The sequence below is a fragment of the Natator depressus genome, chromosome 2, assembly GCF_965152275.1.
Source record: "Natator depressus isolate rNatDep1 chromosome 2, rNatDep2.hap1, whole genome shotgun sequence".
NCBI lineage: Eukaryota > Metazoa > Chordata > Testudines > Cheloniidae > Natator > Natator depressus.
This window is the reverse complement of record NC_134235.1, coordinates 176,127,901-176,154,228: the sequence shown is the minus strand read 5'-3', so window position 1 is coordinate 176,154,228 and position 26,328 is coordinate 176,127,901. Positions and strand designations below refer to the sequence as shown.

At 39.1% G+C, this 26,328-nt stretch overlaps 1 protein-coding gene across 2 annotated transcripts in view; it reads left to right on the top strand.

Annotated features, from left to right (window-relative positions):
* The window catches only part of SEPTIN7 (septin 7), a 101,815-nt gene that overhangs the window by 32,931 nt on the left and 42,556 nt on the right, over window positions 1–26,328 (top strand). For both annotated transcript variants that reach the window (XM_074945348.1, XM_074945347.1), the window contains exon 2: window positions 18,602–18,708. In XM_074945348.1, coding sequence (XP_074801449.1) covers window positions 18,602–18,708 — 107 coding nt within the window. The remainder of the gene's footprint in view (window positions 1–18,601; window positions 18,709–26,328) is intronic.

Sequence of the window (26,328 nt, the reverse complement as noted above, 5' to 3'; positions counted from 1 at the left end):
TCTGCCATTCAATTGGTAATTTTGTCAAACATGTTTTCTGAGATTCGTATCAACCAAAGGAGGATTCCATAAAATATGTACAAAATTTAGTTATGCAGAGCCATAATATTCTGATACATTTATGATTCCTCCACAGCATATCTGAGCACAATTATTCTAAAGACTTTTCTCAAACTTGCCTTCTGGCATGTTGAGACAGTTGGGTCAGTTTTTAAATTTGACACACCTGCAAGGATGTTGGCCTGACATGAATAAAAGATAGTCAAACTCTTTCAGTTCAGATCAAATTATCATATTAATTAGGTGGGAAAGACTTAAGTTATCCATCCTCTGAAAGAGCAGAACATAATGTTGTTCTCTTCCTCCTCCTTCTCAAGTCAGTCCAAGTTAAGAACCACTGGAAAGAACTGATTACTGTAGCAACATACACAATAGTTTCTAAACCCATGTGTTCCTGGCAGTTAGTTTAAATTTGTGTATTCTCTTATTGTATCCAGTTATCTACATAACCGTACAAAAAATTGACCCAGACCTTTCATGTAAACAAAACTTGGCTTGATATATAAAACCTTGTGAGCATGTGCTTTGACTACTGCTGGGTAAGTCAGAAACTCTGCTACTTGGTGGCTAAATTTGATAGTTTGAATATTCAAAGAAATGCAGTACAAGGTACACTAAATTACAAAGAAATGGAATTTTATTTACAATGACTAGGTTGTTACAATAAGCTATTTAGGATAAGTTTTTTCCATTTTCTACACTGAGCTTAAAACTGACTGTGTGAGTACTATATGCATTTATAGAATGTAGCTGTGACTTGTCTAACTGATTCAGCAAGAGAAACTTGCTCTAACAATTTTGGTTCACCTTTCAGAATAGAATTCCCAGAATCTTTTTCTCAGAGCTTATCAGGAGGTAAAACAATGTAATAAAATGTCTGCTTTTCCGTATTTTATAAATTGCAGCTGTGCATATTGTGAAGAGTATGTAGAATACAAGCAATTTCTTATTGCATAAATATTTTTTCTTGGTGCTTTTGAGAATTAAGAATGTTACCAGTTTAACGCTTGTGTATTTTTCAATTTAAGTAGAACTTTTTAGCTGATATGATCTGATCCCTGTGTTGGGAGTCCAAGGTTTCAAAGTCTGCCTCCTTCATTGACTTATAGCAACATAATTTTTAGTGGAGAGGAGAGTCTGCTGACCGCCCTTGTCTTGGCTCTGGCTAGTGAGAGCAGCTTCAGACAGTCTGAGGGAAAAGTATTGGCTTGGAAGCCCTACTCCGCTGTTGCTGAAACAAAGGTGCTGCAGCAGGTCAAAGAGAGCAGGAATACAAAGACTAGCAATAGAAGACATGTACAAGGGGATAGGAGCCCCAAACAGTTAATGTGGGCTGGGGAAAAGATGGACAGAGCAAACTTTGGGGAGTTGGTGGGTGAGGGTTGTGCACAGATCCACTCTCCCTTGGTCAAAAAAGGGCATTAAAGCTTTCTAATGAGATGAGTTCATTATTTTTTCATCTCTGTGATCTATTGGAGACTTAAAGGTCTTACTATTAATATTAAAAATTCAGGTCCTTTCTACTCTATCTTGAAAGACTCTTCAGATGATTGGAGAACTGTAGGAATAGTGAATCAGTGATCATGCAAGTAGACCCCATTAGGGATGAAAAATTATTATTTTAACTCTTTAAAAGGTGGTTTTTTCTAGTTAATACCTGTTGAACACAAGTAACTGAAACAGGATAAAAAATGTCTCTAAAGATTCCACTCTCCCTCCTGCCCCCTTTCCATTAGGAACTGAGAGCTCAGTCTTCCACCTTGTCACACGTAGTTGTAAAACTATTAGAAGCCTTTTTATACCTGTTTGTACTTGCCATGAAGCCCATGTTAGCATCCTGCTAGCAAGAACAATATTCTGAACAAGCAAGGTTCCAGTTCGTGTAGATAGGACCTTAGTGATAGTTGTCAACTTTTCTTAAATAGGAAATAATACTGTAAGAGCAAAGTTTTAACTTGTCGCAAGACCATGTTTAACTATAACTTGTCGCAAGACCATGTTTGTCAATATTTAACTCCTTGAAAAGTTAAAAGGAATGTGAGTTCTGGTAAACAGACTTCAGAATCTTCCATTTGTAGAGTGATTCTAATTCTTAAAATCCCAAAGTGCCTTACCAATGTAATTAACTGCATGCAGTCATTCAGCTATCTTGGGAGTAAAATACCATTTCAATAGTAATGCTCAACACTACATAGGAAATCAAGATGATTAGCTATAGTAATCTTTTGAAACCAAAAGGAGGAATTTTATGAGGATAGAGCAGTTACCTTAATTGGAAAGTGGGCTGGATATGAGTTAACCTTCTTTCTCTTGAATTATTAATGATCTCAATGATTCAGGACCTCTACCAGTCTCTTATGATTGACTCAGCCTCCCAGTATCCCCATACCCCCAAGGCCAAGATGGTCACTGGTTTCGTGTCAACTTCAGAGGAAGTGTCATCTACTGAACCTCTTCCTCTGGCTCTTAAAGTTGTCCCACCCAAGTACTGACTTGGCCTGATTCCTGCTTGTCTTGTAAGCTCTCAAGAGGTCACAACACTAAATGATAACTATAGGATAAACCACTTAAACTATTTAGTTTGAGGGAGATAACTAGTCTGAGTATCCCATAGTTTCATGTAACTGACATAAACTGCTAGATTGAACTTGATTAAAATAGTTCCTTGAGCATTTCTCAGTGAATAATTCATTGGCTTGTCAATTAGAATTCTCACAGGTCTGTCAGCAGTAACAGGCAGCAGCTCTTTCGGCTCTTAATAAACCGGTAATACAATTATAGTTTTCATATGGAAACACTTGCTACACAATAGCATTTAGTCATGTAGTGTAGATAGGTGTTTTGTTTGCTTTTTCCTTATGCAAAACCAGCAGTACTTCTGCTTTTTCCTTTCTGTGGGTTGTGGGTCTTTAATCTTCCCTATTTGTTCCTGTTCATGCCATTAAAGATGGCCATTGTAGCACAGTGAGTTCTCTTGGGAAATATGGAAAATCCAGAATAGAATCTGCAACTGTTCCAAATGTTCACTCATTACAGACCAGTATGGGAATAGAACCCCATGGTATGCAAGACAAATAAATTGGTCCTCACAAGAATGAGTGTATATGAAATTCATAGTTTAAGTCTGACCAGTACAAAAAAGATTAGTGACTTGAAGAAAAAGCGAAACTGTGTCCTCATTTTTACTTGTACAAATTCATTTACTTCAGTATCGTAGCATTTGTATGACTAAGGGCAAATTTGGCATGATGTTACTCTACTTTGGTAAAGCTTTTTGCAGCAGCAAAATAGACGGATGGTTTTTTCTTAAACAAAAACTCAAAGTGTGTCTCCACATGTATTTTCTGGAAATGCAGTCAGCCCGGTATTGTGACTGGGACTATAGAAGGAGCTGAACTTCAGTGCTAATGGTAATGGAAAGACTGGATTTAAAGGGACACTGAATTTAAATCTTAAATTGACTACTCTTGACAATTTCTGATAGAACATTCTTTTAAATAGTGTGCATTTAGCAAGATTGGTCAGTCAATAAGCATGTTAATTACATACTGCTGTTTAGGAAAGCTTTTACACATAGAGGCAGGCAATGATGGTGATAGGGTGTTAGGGCTTGGCTACACTTGTGAGTTACAGCGCAATAAAGGAGCCCCGGGCACACTAGGTCACTACCCGTCCACACTGGCAAGGCACATAGAGCGCTCTGACTCCGCGGCTACAGCGCTGCTGGTACTCCACCTCGCCGAGTGGAATAACGTTTGCTGCGCCCTCGCTGGAGCACCACGGCGCCACTGTGGACGAGGTGTTGCTTTACTGCGCTCTGATCAGCCTCCAGAAACATCCCATAATCCCCTTAAGTCAAGTGGTCACTCTTGACATTGTTTGGAATTGGCTGTAGGAATGCGGAAATGCGCTTTGAAAGCTCCGTTTCTGACAGCCGGCTCCTTATCTGCTCCGAGATAAAGCAACCATTCGTGTGGAATGCTGTGTGTGAGAGAGCAAGAGGCGGGGGGGAAGGGGGGTCTGCTGCTATCTGAACTTACAAGACAGCATGCTGACATGCTCTGAGCCCCCCAAAAACTCACCCTCTCTCCCCCCACATACATACAACACACTCCCTGTCACACTCCACCTCACCCCCCATCTGAAAAGCACATTGCAGCCACTTGCATGCTGGGATAGCTGCCCATAATGCACCGCTCCCGGTGCCGCTGCAAGTGCTGCAAATGTGGCCACACCAGTACGCTTGAAGCTGTCCGTGTGGACAGACTGCAGTGCTTTCCCTACTGCACTCTACGAAGGCTGGTTTAACTCAAAGCGCTCTACATCTGCAAGTGTAGCCATGCCCTTAGTTACACTCTAAAATAAAGGCTGGAGAGGAAATTATAGCAGTCAGGTGACTCTGAAGGAAAGAGCTCCTCTTTGTCTTCCAGCCGTTAAAAGGATTGGGAGTGTGGGTGTGGCTAGGTATTTCTCAAATTTATCACACCTAATAGCCAGCTGTTTGATTGAAACGCAGCACTCCCAAGCAAGAAATTAATGTAGCACTGCGGTAGAAACTGCAGCTCTCCCTAGCAGATTGTTATATTGTGGATAGGCTTCTCATCAGAGTGTTGCCCTGTGACCTTGCTAGTGGAAGACTCCTATTCTACTTAATCTGTCTCTGGCTAATAAGCATCATTCAGCAGGATTTTTAAAAATGACCAATTTACTTTCTTACATCTGTAAATCATTCTTACTTTATTATCTGAACCACATCTGAAGCAATTTAGATGCAACTTGTTTAGTTCCAAATAGAGGAACCATTTTCTTTTCTTTCTGTCCAGTAACAGTGGTTTCTAAGGTAACAGAAAATCAAGCTTAGCGTGTAACTAAAGTCAATACTATAGGTGCGCATGAAACTCTCAATTCAGAGTCACATGTAGTTTACGTTGACATAAAATGTACGTTTAAAGGAGGCCACATAGCATTAGGATTCAGATTTATGGCGAGTATATTTTTGGAAGGGTTATTCTAGAGAAGTCAAAAGGCTTATTGATGTATTTTATAATGTCAATTTAATGTAGCTGAGAGGAAAACATTTTGCCTAAAACCTTTTTCCACAGTATTCCAATTGATTTTCTATGGGATCATTTAACCTTAGCATAATTGTATACCAAGATAAGTAGTGCTACTGTGTGTAACAACTAATTTAGAGCACTGTCAATTGTCTGTTGCATGTCTTAGACCAGGCCTACACTAAAGTTCAGTCGATACAGCTACGTTGCTGAGGGGGGTGAAAAGTCCACAGCCCCCTGAGCAATGTAGTTAAGTCAGCCTAACCCTTGGTGTAGAAAGTGCTTGGACTCCATGCTTTTTTTTTTTTTTTAAAAAGGGATGAGTTTTCATGTCTAAGTCTGTGGAGTATCTAGCACAACAAGGCCAAATCCTGATTGAGGCCCTCTAGGCAAGAATGAGAGAAGACCGGGAGCATGCTGAGAAGTTAAGGGAGTGTAAGGACTGATTGGACAGAGAATGGCATATGCAGGAAAGGATGTTTGACGTAATGTAGAAAGAGTAGTGCTTATGTCTAACACCCCAACCTAACTCTGTCCTGCAGCCTCTTGAGACCATAGGATGCTGGGAACCCCCTTTCTCTCCCCTAACTGCAAGGGACAGACAGTTCCCATGCCATTTCACCCCCAAGACAAGAACAGCTACATTCCCACCTGCATGTTTTTGTGCCCCCCATTTGCACAAACTTGTTCATGCTATACTTCGGGTATTTCTTCACCATTTTAGTTTTAAGTTTGCACTAGCTTGTCAAATACATTATTTACAACTGCACATGGTTGAAAAATTTCATTGTTACAGCTCTAACACATTCCTAAAAAAAAATTCAACTCACCAAGCATGTGTATTATGTTGTATTCATCTAAATTCATTTCATTTGTTACAGTATATTCATTTCCCTTTCCTATATCATGCTCTTAGTACAAGCAAAATGCTTTCCTAACTCTGGTTTCCTGTCCCATGGTGCCTCTATTAAATGTCCCTATTTCTGGCTGTCAGTGCTCCGGGGTCTCTTCACCTCCAATTCCCACCCAGTGCTGAGGTTCTCTCCTTTGCATTCTGATGTCTTGCAAAACACAGCAAGTGCCAATAGCACCAGGAAGATTTCTCGGAAGCCTCCAGTCTTGTAAGGAGACAACTCCACTTTTCTTTGTTTTGCAAATATACCTGCCGCAGTCCTCCTGCAACTACACAAGGTATAGTTAAACAGCTCCCATCTTCTTTCCAAGCTTCAAGTAAGGATTAATATGCTAGGAAGCAGATGGTAACCTGGGCCTTCCAGAATAACAGCTGGAACCACACCATTGTCTGTGGTTAGTTTTGTGAACAGAAGTAACATTTTTTTTGTTGTTGCACAAAATGGAATGATCCTGGCATCGTGCACCTTACCAAACCAGTGCACGTTAGTTTTAGTGAACCTGATCAACCAGGACTTCCATGACAATGGAGAAATACTTGTTTGTTTTGGCTAGCTCAGACCTGCAGCGGATGGTGACAAACAATTGCCCCTATACAATTTGGGGAAAACAGGTGTTCAAAGAAGTCAGTAACTGAGTTTGAGGATCTGGGGTAACAGCCCCAACAGTTGCTCTACCAACACCAAACTAAGCAGCTACTGGTGGTAGCCATGCAGGGTGGTAAGCTACCAGATGGCAGCATCCACATGCTTCTCCACTTTGAGGGGGTGTCTCATGATGGGCCGTACTGCAGCTCCAGGGTGAGCTCTGCAGATTTCCAGGAAAGTGGCCTTCCACATCCTGAAGTTCTGCAGTCACTGCTGGTCACCTTGGATTGGCAGCACTCCCTTGAAAATGGTGCTGGCTAACATACATACATATATACCTATATCCCATATATCCATGGGATTTTGACCCCCAAGTCCCAGAATTCCAGTAGGTATCCCACAATCCACAACAATAAACTCATAATGCATTGAGCCTAGCACCAGAATATTACATTTTGGGATACTTGCCCAGAATGCTATGTTCTTATTGTGAAAGAGTCCAGTGCTGTGTGAATGCTGTGATTCACAAGGGAAGTAGCCAAAGCATGGCAAAGTATCCTGGATACATTCTGTTATATCTGTATAATTATAGCAAGAGACTGTCTAACTTTCCCATGTTTACAAAGTCTAGGTTTTACTGCTGCTTCCTCTTTAACGTCACGAATAACCGAAAGGACATAGTATTCATGGACCTGTATTTCTTCAGGTTTTCACAGCTGTCAGACAGTAGTAGTGTTGAGTGGACAATATGGACCTCCATCTATGACTTATAATTTCATTTGATTTACAAATTGTAAATTCAGATACAGCCATCTTGAATCTTTCTGCGTTCTTTCGGAATGACTGAATGTACAGGAAAGACTGTAAAGTTATTGTAAATTCTAGTCTCTTTTTTTTATATTTTTACATCCCTGTAACCAGGAGACATAAGAAGGGTGCCCTAGAATTGGGGAGGACTTCGTGACCACATCTCTTGTCCCTTTTTTTCTCTCTAATTCACTCTGTGCAGGCAATTAAAGTATCTGCATTCAATACTACCATTTGCACAGGGAAAAGGAAGTTTGAACTCTGCTGCTTACTCTTTTTAGGTTCCTAATTCCTTCAACTCAGGCAGCAGTTGTCCCAGATCAGATAAGCTCTTAAACCTCTGGGAAGGGCCCCTCCTTCTGTATTTTTACCCTTTTTTGTATTGATTTACTCTTTTTCCATTTGGCCCATTCCCTTCTCTTTTCCAGCTCCCATAGATAAGCTTCTGTTGAATTTATTCTCTCTGCATTACTGCTGCTGAAAAGCCAAGAGTAGGATCATAGGGACAATGCTTACTAAGGGATTTTTCTATATAGATAATGCAGAATGCTAAGGTAGTGATTATCCCATATCCAGTTTAAAACCTAAAATACTTCACAGGTAAGTTTTGGGGTTTTTTTTAGTTTTTACTTGCGTACAGGTTAGCATTGACACTTTTTTTGTGCACTAGACAAATAGTGTTCATATGCCATTGAAACATGGCACTTGAGCCAAGAAAAAAGTAAAGAGAAATCACCTAAGGCTTCAGTTTCCCTTCTTCTTTGGAAGACTGAAGTTTTCTGTATGGAAAAGCCTTGTCTGGTTTGCCTCAGCTGTTACATAAAATATTCTATTCCAGCCTAAGATTACATCTGCAAAACTTCAGACAGATTGGTTAGTTTGGCAAAGGTATAATGTCAAAATTGGTCTGTAAAATGAAAGTCCTGTTTCAATCTTTACTATGGAGAGAGCACTATCCGTTTTTAAAACGCTATCCTAATGGCTGCTAAAGAGATTTCGCTAACCAACCCTCACCGCTTCATGGATTCTCTGAATTATTTAAATGGTATTTATGGTTACAGTGACTTCCAAGTGTCTAACACCAGCCTTGCTTTGAATTTGAAGTTAAGTTTTGTGCTCTGGAAGAGGTTGATAGAACTGTTCAGTGTGCACTGAATGTCAGAACCTTGATGTTGGCAATGTGGCTGCCCATAGGCAAAAGCAAAGTTCATCTGCCGTAGGCTTCCCTGCTGTTGTGTTGTACCAGAAAATTGTTCATGGAATCCTGGCTCCAGCCGAAGTGATTTCTCTGAAACTGTTAATTTAAGAACAAAGATCACTAAATGAAGGTTTAGATTGTTCTTGCCCTTTTTTATATATTTTTATAGAATGTTAATCTAAAATGCTGCAAGACTTTTTACAAGGCCCTGTGTTCTGTATGGAACTATGTATGGGGGAAACTCTAAAATGTGGCACTGCCTGATCCTTTGTTGTTTGTCGTCACATTATTTAAGTCCAAATTATCTTACTCAAATTTACCAGTACAGTGACATCAACGTATGTATTCCTGTGTCTTTTAAAATGTATTTGTGAACATGAATGAATCTCTGTGGAGAGGTTCCAGAATAAGTCTTGGGATGGAAAGGGTCTTGCAGTCTTACCCTGCCGTCCCCTATAGTGGCTTGGTTTGCTTACCATAGCACCATTTACCACCTGTTTGAGGTGGCTTGTTCTATCCTATCTTTTGGTACCTATTCGGTCTCTTCTGCTTCTCATCTACTTCAGAACCTACACCAAAAAATTAATGTAGCATCTCCTACTGAACTTTTACCTATGCGTGCAGCTTCATTCCTGTGTAAAACTACCTGCTGTGTGCTGCAGCTGTGTCAGAGCCATTATTCAAGACGTCAGGCATTTCCATACAGCTGCAGGTACTGTGTGCATACATGTACGGTGAGTTGTGTAAGGATGAAAAGACACGAAATACATAACTTTCTATACAGTCTGACAGGCTGATATAATTTTTTTTCCTGTGGCTTATAAGTACAAGTTTTATATTGATGGGAAATCTCTCATGTAAAAACATTGTCTAATGGAAAAATTATCCACAAAAAACTAAAACTATAGTGACACCTGCCAAAAATGGAACACATACAGCTGATTTTAAAGACGCGTTAGCAGAAAGTATATTCGGTGGATTTGTATTGCTTCGTAATAGCACCAAATACACACTATACCAAAATTATGAAATGCACTAAGCAAAATTATCTGCTTTACAGCATTGAGAAAAGAGATTTATGAAAGTGAGCTGCTCCTACCATCCCTATAATTTTAAAGCATTTTACTAAAAAACAATCTAACTAAAATTCAGCTAGGTCTAAATACAGTTCTCTGCTCAAAATGTGGTGGTGTGCTTTGATAAAATTGCACATTTTGTGGAAAATGAGTATAACTTTGCTCTGTAGCATTCATAATAAACTTTTATCTCCAGTAGGTTAGTATTACAAAATGGTGGCCACTGTGAAATAAAAGCTAATAAGTTAAACGTTAAATACTGCAATGGACAGGAGGAATTTAAATGTTTTTGAACCTGTATTTCCAATCATTCTAGACTGGACAGTGTGGTTCAAATTAGTCACTATTTTTAGTGGGACTACCTAATTTATACCTTTTAAAAAAAATCAAACCCTAATTTATTTTATATTTTGATTATAGAAGCTTAAATGCCAGTGCTTGCAAAAACAAAACAAAACACCCTTTTTATGGGGATGAGTAGCTCCTAGCCAATTTTCTAGTACTACTTGGAACTGAAAAAGCAATTTTAATGTCATTCATATATTAGAATTTTAAGACCAACTGTGCAGCAAGCAATGTCATACAAAATCAGTATAGCATATAGTCTATGAATTAAACTGGTTACCTGATCTCAGACAATAACTTTTAGTGGGGAATCATTAAATGAATTTCTCGTGGAATTTGTGGGATTCAGTTCTTTGACCCAACACTATTTAATACGAATGATATGGTTAAAAAATGTATATTTGCTAATAGTTGGCAGATGACACATTGGAGTGGGGTTAATGATACGTCACTTAGGGTATGTCTGTACTACCCGCCGGATCGGCAGGTAGCAATTGATCACTCCAGTGGGGGGCGATTTATCGCGTCTAGTGTAGACGCGATAAATTGACCCCTGAGCGCTCTCCCGTCGACTCCTGTACTCCGCTGATGCAAGAGGCGCAGGTAGAGCTGACGGGGGAGTGGTAGCAGTCGACTAACCGCAGTGAAAACACTGCGGTGAGTAGGTCTAAGTACATCAACTTCAGCTACATTATTCACGTAGCTGAAGTTGCATTACTTATATCGATTCCCCCCCCCTCTAGTGTAGACCAGGCCTTAGTGATCTGCTTCACTTTATAAGGTGGATGCAATCAAATGTGTTTTGTTATGGTCAAATTCAAGGTCTTATATCTGAGCATAAAGAATATAGGCCATGCTTACAGGACAGGGAACTATAGAAAGCAGTGACTCATATGAAGGTCTTAGGAGTGATGGGGATTAACCAACAGAACATATGTTCCCTATGTGATACTGTAGCCAAAAGGCCTTATGTGATGTATAAACTAAGGTATGGAGGTTATATTACTGCTGTATACTGCACCACTGGTGGGAACCCTACTGAAGTATTGTGTCCAGTTCTTGTATCCATGCTGCCACAAGAATGTTGAAAAATTGGGGAGAGTTCAGAGAAGTCATAAAAATGACTTCACAATGAGACTTAAAGTGTGCAATCAGTTTAACTTTTTGAAGGGAAACTTTAAAAATTACTTGATTGATCTATAGGGACCTACCCAAGGAGAAGATATAGTAGGAGAGATCTGTAATATAGCAGATTAAGGCAAAACAAAAATTCAAAGGCTGGAAGTTGAAGCTGACATTCAAATGTGAATTTATATACACACACAACAGCGTACTCATTGGAACTACTTACCAGTAGATGTGGTGTATTCTCCACTTGAAATTTGTAAGGGCATGTCTACATGAGCACTCAAAGTTAAGATGAATCTGTTAAAGTCAGTGAGCATAAATTAAAGCGTGTAAACTCTCTTCTCCCTCTCTCCCCTAAGATGCTTTCATTCAGTAATAATCCCCCAAGGAGGATTAAATTATATTGAGGATTAACTTTCTTTAAGTTATAGTGATCTAAATTCTCTTGGTTTACTACAGTAGTTCTCAAACTTTTGTACCGGTGACCGCTTTCACATAACAAGCCTCTGAGTGTGACACCCTGCCCCCCACACTTATAAGTTAAAAACACCTTTTAATATATTTAACACCATTATAAATGCTGGAGGCAAAGCAGGGTTTGGGGTGGAGGCTGACAGCTTGCGACCCCCTGAGGGGTCCCAATCCCCAGTTAGAGACCCCCTCGTTTACTATGATTGAGGTATTTGAAGACCATTGAAAAGTCTTAGAACACAATTTCAAAAATCTCAATAGTGACTCCTGTTTTGTCAAACTTAAGTTGTACTCCCTTCTGTATGCAAAACTGAATCTTTCTGAAGTGTGACATTGAGTTTACATCAGTCATTTAAAAAAAAAAGTCAATCGCAGTAATCTGGTAGTAAACAGTGAGTAGCTATGTCATAAATATAAAGGGAAGGGTAACCACCTTTCTATATACAGTGCTATAAAATCCGTCCTGGCCAGAGGCAAAACCCTTTCACCCGTAAAGGGTTAAGAATCTAAGGTAACCTAGCTGGCACCTGACCCAAAATGACCAATGAGAGGACAAGATATTTTCACATCTTGAAGGGGGGGAACAAAGTGTTGGTCGGTCTGTCTGTGTGATGCTTTTGCCGAGAACAGATCAGGAATGCAGCCTTACAACTCCTGTTAAGTTAGTAAGTAATCTAGCTAGAAATGCGTTAGATTTCCTTTTTGTTAATGGCTGGTAAAATAAGCTGTGCTGGATGGAATGTATGTTCCTTTTTTTTTGTCTTTTTTGTAACTTAAGGTTTTGCCTAGAGGGATTCTCTGTTTTGAATCTGATTACCCTGTAAGGTATTTACCATCCTGATTTTACAGAGGTGATTCTTTACTTTTTCTTTAATTAAAATTCTTCTTTGAAGAACCTGATTGCTTTTTCATTGTTCTTAAAATCCAAGGGTTTGGGTCTGTGTTCACCTGTACAAATTGGTGAGGATTCTTATCAAGCCTTCCCCAGGAAAGGGGGTGTAGGGCTTGGGGGGATATTTTGGGGGAAGACATCTCCAAGTGGGCTCTTTCCCTGTTCTTTGTTTAACACGCTTGGTGGTGGCAGCATACGGTTCAAGGACAAGGCAAAGTTTGTACCTTGGGGAAGTTTTTAACCTTAGCTGGTAAGAATAAGCTTAGGGGGTCTTTCATGCAGGTCCCCACATCTGTACCCTAGAGTTCAGAGTGGGGAAGGAACCTTGATAGGCTATAACAAATGTTCTGTTCTAAGTTTTACTAGAAATTGGACTGAGACTGGCTTTCATGAAAGGCTGCAATACTGAATAAAATGCCAAGGTGTACTGAAGCTATTTGGTAAAGTAGGGAAATAACGGCTGGAATTCTCAGTAGTGCTCAGAGCTGAACTAACTGATCCCATTGAAGGCAATGGGAGTTTTACCACTGACTAAAATAGAGGCATAGTTAGGACAACACCAAGGCCATGTCTAAACTACCGGCTAAATTGGCACCGCTGCAATAGATGCATCGGTGTCGATTTAGTGGGTCTGGTGAAGACTCGCTAAGTCAATGGGAAGGCGTCTCTTGTTGACACAGTGCAGTGTAGACATCGCTGTAAGTCGACCTAAGGTACATCAACTTCAGTTGCGTAACTTGCATAATGGAACTAACATAACTGAGATCGATTTACAGTGTTAGTGTAGACCAGCCCTGTATGCATTTGAAAATCCCAGCCAGCATTTTTAGTGTAACCTAGAATATTCAAGATTTAAGTCATAAAAAGATTACCTTGTTTCTAGCCACTAATGTAGCAGAGCATCAGCTAGCCATGGCAAAAACCATTGCACCTTAACTGATCTGTCTTGATTTTAATGAAAACAAAAAACCCCTTCCAGAATAAAAAAATTCTGGGTGAAATTTCACATCTTAACTGTATAACCTCTTTCCTGACATCGTTGTAGTTTCACTTTTTACTACACTTTCATGTTCTTGGATCCTTTGTTTTCTACTTAGAAAAACAATGTTGCTTCCCTTTCACGGAGGGACTTCTCAATGAGCAGTATTGAAGAAAGCAAGTGGTGTTGAGTGGTGAGCGGGAGAGTATATATTATGGGTGGGCTAGCTGGTAGCTTGCAGACTAAACATGCTTCTAACTCTTGTATTGATTCTCTTTAATTGCTGGGGAAGCAGGGTGGTCTACTGTACTTTTTCTCATCCCAGAGAGGGGCTGATGATGTAATCAGAATCCCTAAATGAAAGGGGTGGTACGAGGAAGTAAGCAGTCAGAAATACAATTGTCGGTGATTCCAAGCCTGTGACAAAGTTGTCAGATGTTAATGATCTTACTTTATCATGTATTCTTGTAATCTCTTCCTAATTTATCCCATTATTATTTTTTTTATTTTTATTTTTTGTCTTTATCCATTCTGCTTTGTGGCCAGGGCTAGCTAACTCTATTATTCACGCCTTTCCCTGGCTCCTCTCTCTACCCAAGTCTATCATCTAGTGAAGAACAAAGGTATATAGAAAAACTGGGTGGTGCACAAATGATGTCAGCCGACTTATTTTTCCAGCAGCTTCAACTCAAGAAACCTTTTCCTCAGCCCTGCTCCAGTAATGGAAAGACCAGACCTGCAGGGACCTAAAGCTTTAGTAACTGAGGAGTGGAAGTTCAGAGAACGTTACCATATATAGGGTGAGCTTGTGGTGTCCCATCAGATCCCTTAAAACTTCAGAATCTTATTTCCACATGTTCAGTCTCACGTTGACCTGGCAAGCCAAGGCAAATAGTTTAGCAAAGATTTCTGTTGAATGTTCCCATTTAAAAAAAGCTGTTGAGGCATTTAGAACAGCAGTACATTTTGACTAACCTTAAAAAAAATATATGATTGACTCTGAAGGGATCCCAGAATATAGCATACCAACATCTTTCTGCAACCCATGCAATCTCTATTTGTTAAAGAACAAAGCATTTTGAGATTCTTCCAGTGACCTAGAGGTATAACATTCAAAGTAGTTATACATCAGAAAGTGAAGTGGTGCTCTTTTGTAGAGAGAAGCCAAAAGGTAGAACAGAACTCCTCAACTTTCCTGGTATACATGATTGTATGTTATACAATGAGCAACATTCTGACTTCAGCTCAAATTTTGATCACAGCTTCAGATTTGGCGATCAGAGCTCACCTGTTTGTTGCAAAATGAGTAAGAGAATTTGAGCAACTTATTCTTGTACTAAAAACTTTATAAGTGGAAGGGTACAAGTACGTGTCTAGTAGAAAATACTTATTTGCAGGCACAGTAGTTACCAGAACAGTGCTGCATGCACAACAAACTTGACCACCCCCCCCAAAAAAACCCTGTCTCATCGCTATCTTCAGTGATTTAGCCTATCATTAAGACTTGGTTTGCCTGCCAGACTTCAGTTTTTATGGATAGTTTACAAACTTCACTGCAATGTTAGCTCTAAATAGAACTTGAGTTTTGCCCCTAACCCAACTCCTGTCTCCACACACAGATCTATAGATCAAATTAAGTGGTGCTTTAATAAACTTGAGCTAGTTGATCCATCAGGGGCTGTGGGTTGAAGCTCAAGTTACTACTTCTCAGCTGCTAATCCAGTCACTGAGTAGCACGACTGTAGGTTCAGTGTGGCTGATCTGTAATTTGTGTGGCCTGTCTATGTGGTGAGATAATGTGACCTATACGGGTTGTGATTTCTAAAGGGCACTAAAGTGTTGGACATTAATTGGTCTGTATAGACCCTGCTGGTGCACACTAAATATTCCCGAGTGTGCTCTCAATGCTATTTCAAACAGTAGTACTTTAATGCACGCTCGGGAACCTGTAGTACACACCAGTAGGGTCTATACCAGGGATAATCAATTATTTGTTGTCAAGGTCCAGAGTCCTGAGGGAAAAAATCAAAGAACCAATGATAATTAAATTAAAAAAATGTCGGGGGCCATTCAAAATGGCAGTCTGGATTTGGCCCACAGTCTGCCTGTTGACTACCCCGGTCTATATGGATCAACTCATGCATAACATGCAGGTGTGCTTTAGAAATCACACCCCATAGGGCACATTGCTGCTCTGTAAAGGCAAGTGCTCACTCAAGTTAGCTTAAAATAGTGAGCTCTGCAGGGCCAGATTAAGGCATAAACTAACTAAACTACAGTTTAGGGCCTCACAATATGAGGGGCCTCTAAAAAAGAAAAAACTGACTCCATTTCAAATTTTATCAAAATCGGTTGATAAAAATAAAGGAGATATGGGGAAAAAAGATTCTAAACAGAGACATTTTCATTCAGATATGACAAAAGTATATACATCTGGCTACACAAATACCCTTACCATATCCTTACCCTTCGCTAATTGTTTATCATTGATAGGCAGGAGGCCAGGGCTGAGGGGGGGAAAAAAGGAAAATTGTAGTTGTAAAATTAGTATTTCTGCAAGTAAGTCTGTCAGGCTTCTAAGGCAGCGTTTTGTTGGCCAGTTGCTACTGGTAAAATTCTGACCATGCCTTCGTAACTTATTTAAATAAATAAATAATCTCACTGCCGATGACATTGGGTAAAATGTGAGGTCGGAGACAGCAGTGTTGTGAAGCAATCCTGCCAAGCTTATACTCATATGGGACTTGTCCCAGGAGTGATGTCATGTATAGCATTTCCCTTGGCTGGTAATAGCCAGAAGGCAGCCATCTTTTCTTTATGGTCCAGCATGCTAAGTCGTATAGTGCCTTCACTCCTGATTTTTTTTCATTTTCTTAAGTGTTAATGGGTTCGTTCTTCTTTTGATCCGTACATATGTACAATTGTGTATTTTAGTGTGCATGCTGCTTTCTGCTTCATGCGCTATCCAGGCTTCACGTGATTGAGTTTGCAGGTGATCATCCTATGGGCTGGGGTCAAGTGGAACTTGACAAGGATAAATTTGTGGCAGCTTCCCTCCCTTCAGTTTCGGGAACCTTCACAGTAAATATCAGAGTGCTGATGAAAAGATAGAGGGTTTTGAGATAAAGGAAGAAAGGGGTGTGTGTGTGTGTGTGTGTGTGTGTGTACACCAAAATATTCTGAGTACTTGGTGAGCAAGTTATTTCAGACTATGTGCACATATGATATATAGGCTATTAAAGCCTATAATAGTCATTATATTTGCTTGAATATAGGCTAGTTTTTCTCACTTTCTCAATGCCTGTCTAGAGATTACCAGTCTGTTTTCTGGTAAATTCTTTCTCTCTTTCACGTATATAGCTTGTTGTCGCTCTGTGTGTCTGAGGTGTTTATTCGAGAATAATTAGTGGCCTTGGGGAAGAGAGAAGCAAATGCGAAGAGACATGTCTGCCTAGAAAATGCTGCAAGACAAGCTATCTGCCCTGAGCATTCTGTGAATCAAAAGTGACAAACTCTGTAGTTTATCATTTGAGGACATCATCAATTACTCTACTTTCCAAAAATCACCAAAGAAAATGTTTTAAATTTCAGTGTTAAAATTAATGTGATGTGAAAACAGATATATTGCAGGTTGTCTTTACTTCCATTAAGTAAGCTGATCTGTGTAATTGTAACTGCTTTTGTGTTGCTGTAGATATAAAGTTTTCATATCTACTAATTAAGAAATCATAGATGAAAATGTTAATTTCAAACTATTTTATAATGCAAACAGGCATATTGCAAGACGTGTTTTAGTTAGCTTATTATTCTTTGCCTTTGTATATATGCAGATATAAAGCTTTCATGTTTATATATTCAATGTCCTTTTTGTGAAAATAATTAATTTTTTTAATGGTATGGGGCTTCTTACACTTGACATAGGTTAAGGCCTCAGAATGTCATAATCTGGCCCTGGATCTCTGGCTACTCCACTCAGACTAGCCTAACTTTCTGTGAAGACAAGCCCTTGTCTGCTGCAGTTCATAATAGTAATAAGCAATAACGTGAGCTTTTGTTTTGATGATTTTCATACTCAGTTACTTGCAATATTCTAGGATTTTTTGCCAAGAATATTTTACTCTGAAATTTTTCTAGGATGGCTTTGTAAATCAACCGGCAGTTACTGTAAAGAGAGAAGTGCAGCTGGTTACTCCTCCCTTAGAGAAAGTGGTTTGAAAGTCATCAGTGGTTTGAATCCAGTCTTTATTGGCTTAGGAGCAAATTTCTCTGTCATCACCTTTGCTTCAGTACCCCCCTTGAGTAGCACAGTGTAACAAGACTTGAAGCAGGCTGCAAACCTGACTAACGCACGCTTTTTTTTCTGTTCACATACCAGTGAGTGAATGTTGTAATAGTTTCTTAAGTGGTTAGTTTTAATTGTTTGGCTGTTGTAAAGACAAGGATTTAATTTATAAAATGTTTTAGTGGTTGATGTACCTCATACCCTGCTTCTGTGGATCTATAAATAGGCAGAATTTTTATGGGGTTTGTAATTTCGTTTGAATTGGCAATTACTTCTAAAATAGGTTAGTAGTGCCTGCATTGTCACTTACGAGCAAATTGCAAAAATAATTCCCATGCAAACCCTGTACATTTGGAACTCCACTCTAATTACTTAGAACCGCAAGAGCTACACCAAAATAACAATCTTTTGTTATAATAAACCCATTGCATAAAATTTTAAATAAGGTAGTTCCACTAGTACACAATACTTCCAGTTCTGAATAGGTAGCCTGTTTAGAATTTTACATGGCAACGTCTTGTGTGTGTGTGTATTTTGTGACTGGGGCAAAGACTGGGGAAGAAAAGTAGCAAAGTGCATTCAGCACTTAATGACTGTCATGGGATTCAATGTGAAAAGTAGATGCTTGTAAAGTTAGCAATGGAAGTCTCATTTTGCAGTGTAAAATAGCTGTTTGTTTCCTCTGAGCATATGTTTGTAGCTAGGAAAGGTTTTTTTACATACCAAATTTTAAAATGTGAGAGTATAAAAAGTGTGTACTGTATGTGATGATTTTAATTGTATGGCCTAATACTTTACCCTTTCTTCTAGGTGAATCTGGATTGGGAAAATCAACATTAATCAACTCATTATTCTTAACAGACTTGTATTCCCCAGACTATCCAGGTCCTTCGCATAGAATTAAAAAGACTGTACAGGTATGTGTGTAGCTTGTTTTTTTTGTCTTGTAATTTGCAAACTGACAGTAGTTTAAGATAGTGTTTTGAAGTTAGTGTCCCAAAGAGAAACCTAGCTTGTACAATAAGCTTGTTCATATTTCTGTCTATATTTTTTCTTTACAATCAATCAATAACTTGCATGTATAAATAAGCTATTTTTCTATTGTGTGGTTGCCGCCATTGCCAGTGATGTGGTTTAAATCTCTCAGTTATCTGACTGGTGGCCACCAATCTCACTGTAGGTCCCTGATCCTTCAGTCATTCCAGTTGTTTCTGTTCAGAGGCAGGAAAATCTCTGTAAAAGTGAAGCTATTGCTTTGTAAATACCTGGCTTTTTCAGTATAGATTCAATAAATGCTTTAGGTTCATGTTTTTATTAATCTCCAAAGTTAAATGTCCTAAATGCCTTTCCTATTTTCCAGTTGCTTTTTTAAAAAGCCCTCTCTGTCTTCTGACCTCTCCGCATTCCAAACCATCCAACCCAATCCTTTTCTCCTCTGTGCCATCAGAGTGCTGTTGTCTTGTTAAGATGATAATCTTGGACAAACTGAAATTGCAGTCATTCTTACAAAACTATTCAAGAAGCTATGTTCCTCTGTATCTTATTACATCAAAATGTTACAATGCTGTAGAATTTAGTGTTGATGAAATGTGGGAGCTGGGGTGAAACACTGTTGCAGAATTCAGGTGCAGTGTACAAAATATGATAGGCATACATGTTGAAAAGCAAGACACCTTTTTAACAGTAACTAAGACTTTTTGCATTGTTGTGGAAAAAAGTTAAATATATGCCAAAAGATCTAACTGACCAAGGCAGGATAGTCGGAGCCTTTTTAAGGGGAACTGAACGCTTCTTCAAGTGCATTGCATTGAATTAAGTTATACAGTCCCGTTGTTCAATTTATATCCTTTCTTGTAATAGTTTTGGCCATATAAATTGTGTAGGGTTTCATACTGTTTTGTTTAAGGGCTTGTGTCATGCTGTAATAGAATCCCAGATAACAAAGTGCAGTTAGCAAATTTAAAAACTGGGAAGTTATATTCAGGCAGAAGAAATGTTACCAGTGAGTGAGTAAATTTAAATATTTCAGACCAAAGATGATGACCAAAAATTCCTAATTTTTGTATGCTATTTTCTTTGTATTAGATTGCTAGTGATTGATCATGCTTTAAAGTGATACCATAATTTAAATCACATTTGTCTTTGAATTTTATCAACTCTTAAAAATAACATTTAGGTTTACTAGATCTGAAAGACTAATGCAAGGCAAATGTCAGCTAGTGTGTTTACACCAATAATCAAATTCTAATGATGTAACATGAATTTAAATTATGTAATGTGTGCAATATAAGAATATGCTTAAAACCATGATTGGCTAATAGTAGTCTTGAAAAGAAACAGGATGATGTATTCATATCTTATAGTGCTAATTAAAACCTTTTTATTCCCTCAATAACTAGGGAGGATGTTAAACAGTGACTTCTGATTTAAAAAAAAAGATTAGGATAGGAGGACTGGATAACTTACGCTAACAAGAGTAGCTCTCTGATCCACTAATTTTGACTTAACAAATCTTGGAACACTGGGGAAGTTCCAGAGGATTGGGAGAAAAGTTCATGTTATGCCAGTATTTAAAAGGAGACATGTAAATGAGATGACCCCAGTAATTTTAGGCCAGTTAGCATGACCCCAATCTTAGGAAAATATCTTGGAAAAGCTAATAGTGCTTGACAATCATGAGGCAGGTTATTGGTAATAGCTTTTTACTTGCAATATTACTTCTAGGATTTTTTGCCAGTCTTTTACTCTGAAGTCTAGGATCGCTTTGTAAATCAACCAGCACTTACTGTAAAGAGAGCAGTGCAGCTGCTTCCTCCTCCCTTAGAGAAAGTATGTCATCAGTGGTTTGTCAGACATATAGATGAACATAATTTGTTGAGGAAGAGTCAACATGGTTTTAGTAAAGGGAAATCATGCCTCACCAATCTACTAGAATTCTTTGCGGGGGGTCAACAAGCATGTGGACCAAAGGGACCCAGTGGATATAGTGAACTTAAATTTTCAGAAAGTCTTTGACAAGGTCCCACATCAAAGGCTCTTACGCAAAGTAAGCTGCCACAGGATAAGAAGGAAGGTGCTCTCGTGGATTGGTAACTGGTTAAAAGATAGGAAACAAAGGGTAGGTATAACTGGTCAGTTTTCAGAATGGAGAGAGGTAAATAGTGGTGTCCCCCAGGGGTCTGTTCTGGCACCAGTCCTATTTAACATATTCCTAAATGATCTGGAAAAAGGGGTAAACAGTGAGGTAGCAAAATTTGCAGATGATACAAAATTACTAAAGATAGTTAATACCCAGGCAGACTGCAAAGAGCTACAAAAGGATCTCTCAAAACTGGGTGACTGGGCAACAAAATGGTAGATGAAATTTAATGTTGATAAATGCCAAGTAATGCACATTGGAAAGCATAATCCCAACTACACATGTAAAATGATGGGGTCTAAATTAGCTGTTAATTCTCTGAAAACATCCACTCAATGTGCAGCGGCAGTCAAAAAAACAAACAGAATGTTGAGAATAATTAAGAAAGGGATAGATAATAGGACAGAAAATATCATGTTGCCTCTATATAAATCCATGGTATGCCCACATCTTGAATACTGTGTGAAGTAGTGGTCGCCCCATCTCAAAAAAGATATATTGGATATGATTTAGAAAAGGGCAACAAAAATGATTAGAGGTATGGAATGGCTTCTGTATGAGGAGAGATTAATAAGACTGGGACTTTTCAGCTTGGAAAAGAGACAGCTAAGGGGAGATGTGATTGAGGTCTATAAAACCATGACTGGTGTAGAGAAAGTGGTGTTTAATACTTCTCATAACACAAGAACAAGGGGGTCACCAAATGAAATTAATAGGAAGCAGGTTTAAAACAAATAGAAGGAAGTATTTCTTCACACAATGCACAGTCAACCTGTGGAACTCCTTTCCAGAGGATATTGTGAAGGCCAAGACCATAACAGGGTTCAAAAAAGAACTAGATAAATTCATGGCGGATAGGTCCATCAATGGCTATTAGCCCAGATGGGCAGGAACGGTATCCCTAGCCTGTGTTTGCCAGAAGCTGGCAGTGAATGAAGGGATGGATCACTTGATGTTTCCCTGTTCTGTTCATTCCCTCTGGGGCACCTGGCACTGGCCAGTTGGAAGACAGGATACTGGGCTGGATGGACCTTTGGTCTGACCCAGTAGGGCCATTCTTATGATGCAATTCATAAGGAATTAAAGGAGGGTAGTATAATTTATGCCAGTCAAGGTGACCTTGGAAAATAGATCTTGTCAAACTAGATATTATTCTTTGAGATCACAAATCTGGTTGGTAAAGATACTGTTGACATAATATATCTAGAATTCTGTAAAGACTTCAGGCTTGTCTACACAGAGTTGCAATGCAGCCTGCAAGCATGTAATTTTTAAAGCACGCTAACATGCCCATGTTTGAAACAGCACTATGTTAAAGTGCACTAGTGAACCTTTAGTGTGCACAGCACGGTCTACATGGACCAATTAATGTGAAACATGTTAATGTGTTTCCAAAATTATACCTTCATATGGCATGTTACCCCACCATGTAGACAAGCCCTTAGTCCCCTAGGATATTCTGCGTAAAAAGCACTATACAAAATCAATGTATCCCATATTAAATGGATTAAATACTGATTAGCTCACCTTAAAGTAATTGTAAATGGACATGTTTCTGGGACCAAGGTTATTCGGTATATTTATCAGCAATGTGGAAAATAGTATAAAAAAGCTGCAAATTTTACCAGTAATTAATGCACAAATTGGCACAGTGGTGAATAATGAGGACAGGTCAGTTATTAAAATACATCTTGATCAGCTGGTAAAGTGGGCTCACTTGAACAGTGTACATGTTAATACAATGGAGTCGCATCTTATGTGGGGGTTAGGTTCTAAAGTCAGAGTGTAAAGCGAAAATCTCATATAGTCCAAATTACTGTTGAAAATCCCTTAAATTGCCCTTAAAGTACAGTATACTATACATGGTTTTGTGTACACTGTACAACCCTGTACAGTAATATGTATTAATATATACAGTAATGTACAGTATATAATAGAGTATATATGTAAAATATAATTTTACAGTACTGTATTTTTAATTATGGGGGTAATTACAGGGGGTCGTCAGGGCTTGATATTGATCCAGGAGACGGAGGTGACAGAGCTTGGGTGATGGAGAGCGAGTCATAGACTAAGTGGTTGGCTCTGGTTCAGCTCAGGAAGTTGATTGCAAAGGCTCATCTGCTGCTGCTTGTTTTTCCTTGAAAAACATGGTGATTGGCAACTGTCACTGTTGTCTCTTGAGCTGCGCAAACATTTATTGATACGGTCTCAAATCGTCCGTAATACTATGTGTGATTTTGAGACCTCGTTCCATAGAGGGATCATATTCAGAAATTAAATCATTCAGGTGTTTCGCTGCTTGGAACACTTCAGCAAATTTATGAAGATTCCAACTTGCTAGCTCTTCCTGTTCGTCTTCGTCATCTTCGTCTTCTGTAGACTATTTTATCAGTTCCTCTAACACTTCGTTAGTCAATGTTCTCTATGGCTCTCAATTAAATGTTCAATTTCTTCCTTAAGGATGTCGACGAAGCCATCACCACCTACTTGCCTGGCCACCTGAACAATACGTTTCACTTCTTTGTCAATGGTTGGGAAACCCTTAAAATCATTCACACATTCTTTCCATAGGTTTCGTCAAAATGCATTGACTGTTTCAGGCTTGTTTGCATCCAATGATATAAGTGATGCAATCAGCAATGTTGAAGGACTTCCAACACTCGATCACATTAAGATTGGGATCAGCATCCATAGCGCTACATATCCGTGAGAACGTAAGCCTCGTGTACGTGGCCTTGAAACAGTGAATCACACCTTGGTCGAGAGGTTGGAGGATGGAGGTGGTATTGAGTGGGGGAAAGAAGGCTTCACTGTCATTATGCGCAAACCGGAGTGCCTTGGCGTGGCCAGGAGCATTGTCTACAATCAGCAACACTTTAAAGTCAAGTCCTTTCTCTTCAAGGTATCGCTTGACCTCTGGAATAAAACACTTGTGGAACCAATCCAGAAATAATGCTGCTGTCACCCAAGCGTTTTTGATTGCCAGAACACAGGCAGGAGATTTTTGTTCTTTCCTTTTAGGGCTCGGGGATTTGCAGCCCTGTAGAGCAAGCCCAGCTTTATTAAATGCCCAGCCGCATTGCCACAAAACAACTGTTTCTTAAACTGTTAAGCCAACCTTGGCTGGCTTTGAATTCCTTCTCATCAGAAGGCTGTCCCTCTTCGGTGGGAGGTTTGAACAGCGCATAGAGGCTAAGAGCCTTTTCTCGCAGTGTGTTGCCATAGATAGGCACACGTTTACGGTTCATGTCTTCCAGCCATAAATTTAATGCCTTTTCAGTCTTCACTAAAATCTTATCATGCATCTGGCTCGTCACCCTTAGCAGTTATTGGAGCACTTAATACCACAGCTTGACGAATTTCTCTCTCTCGAATCTTGATGGCACTGATGCTAGATTCGTTGCGGCCATATTTACGCGCCACGTTGGAGACCGACATACCATCTCTCAAGTCCAACACAGCCAGTTTTTCCTCCAGCGTTGGAACAGATCACTGTTTCTTCTGTTAAGCACCAGATGAAGTAGTTGGCTTGCGTTTAGGGGCCATGTTGTACGAAAAATACTTATCTTTAAACACTAGAATCGCACTCAGCACAGCGAGATGCTCACACTGTGAGAGGCACACGGGAACTGAGACCAACTGAGAGAACAGCAGATTCACGTCTCCCATCTCACACTCACTCACACTCATTGAGTGGAATTGTCGGCGGAATCACCCTCACTATTTACAGGTGGTGGTGGTGGTGTTTTTTGCCAAGCGTGTATAGTTGAATTTGCGTAAGTTAAATGCACTTATGATGCGACTCACCTGTACAGCCAAATGCAATGTCATGCATTTAGGAACCAAAATAGGTTATGCTTACAAGATGGGAAACAGTATGCTGGAATGCAGTGGCAATGAAAAGGACTCTGAGTTAATCATGGATAGTCAACTGAACACGAGCTCCCATTGCAGAGCTGTACCTAAGAGGGCAAACACAATCCTTGAATGTATAAACAGAGGAATATGAAGGATGGGTAGGGAGGTGGTATTACCTCTGAATACAGCATTAGTGAGACAGTTATTGGAATACAATGGCCCGGTCTGGTATTCGTGCTTCATAAAGGATGTTGACACACTGGAAAGGGTTTAAAAAAGAATGATTCAGGATCTGGAAAACATATATTTATAATGAGACTGAAGTCCAATTTTATTTTTTTCAAGAGAAGATTAAGATGATTTTGTCACTGTCTACAAGTACATACATGGAGTACAGATTTTCGTATATGGCTCTTTTAATCTAGCAGAACAAATTATAATGAAATCCTGTGGTTGGAAGCTGAAGCTAGATAAATTCAGACAAAATAAGGTGCAAATTTGTAACAGTGAGGGTAATTAACTATTGGAACGTGGCCAGGTGGATTCTCAATCACTTCAAGTCTTTAAATCAAGATTGGATATCTTTCTAAAAGATGTGCTGTAGCGCAAAACAGAATTTATGGGCTTGATACAGAAATTACTGGATGAGGTTCTTTTGTCCTGTTATGCAGGAGGTCAGACTAGATTATCAAAATGGTCCCTTTTGGCCTTAAAATCTGCTAACCTTATACATGAAAACTATGCTGCTTCCTTGCTCCACCAATAAGAATTCAGTGAAATCAAGTATCTTGTGGTTGAAGAGGGTTCTAACTTGATTTATGTTCATACAAATTGAAACACAAATGGAAATTGGAAGTAATTAGTCCTCCTCACTACAGTACCACACTTGTTTAACTTTGTTCAGTCTCTGTTCATACATTTAAATTAGGAGTCATTAGGATGACAAATTTATATTGTAATGGTATGAAGGGCATTCATCCATTTAGGAGTCATTGCTACCCTTATCTGGCAGTCTGCTTTTTCATGTACAACTATCTTGTGATGGCTGAAAAATCAACAAGTATTGTCTCTTAATTCAAATGTCATGTAGGTAAATAGTGGAAAATATTAGAATTGTAACCTTGAATGTTCTATGTATTAGAGACTCCTGTGGCTGATATTTAATTGTGATTCCAATTCAAATATTATATCTAGGTAGAGAAGGTTCTTGATCTATTAATATCATGTCACCAGCATGTGTCCATATTCATGCTTATGTTGGGTGCTCTTGGGGCAGATTTAAATAGTGAATTGAAATTCAGCATGTTTAGGGGCTCTATGGTTTATCATTCCCAGTTAATACCTATACCTGAGCCTCGTTCATGTGGATTGAAACATTCTTAATAGAAATTATACTTTTTTTCCTGCTCCTCTGTATCATGTAAAAAACATTTATTGAGTAGGAGTTAAGGTGATTAAAATAGAGAAGTTTAACTGCATAAGTATGAACTGTAATTTTGGCAGTGCTTGATAATCATAAGGCAGATTATGGGTGATA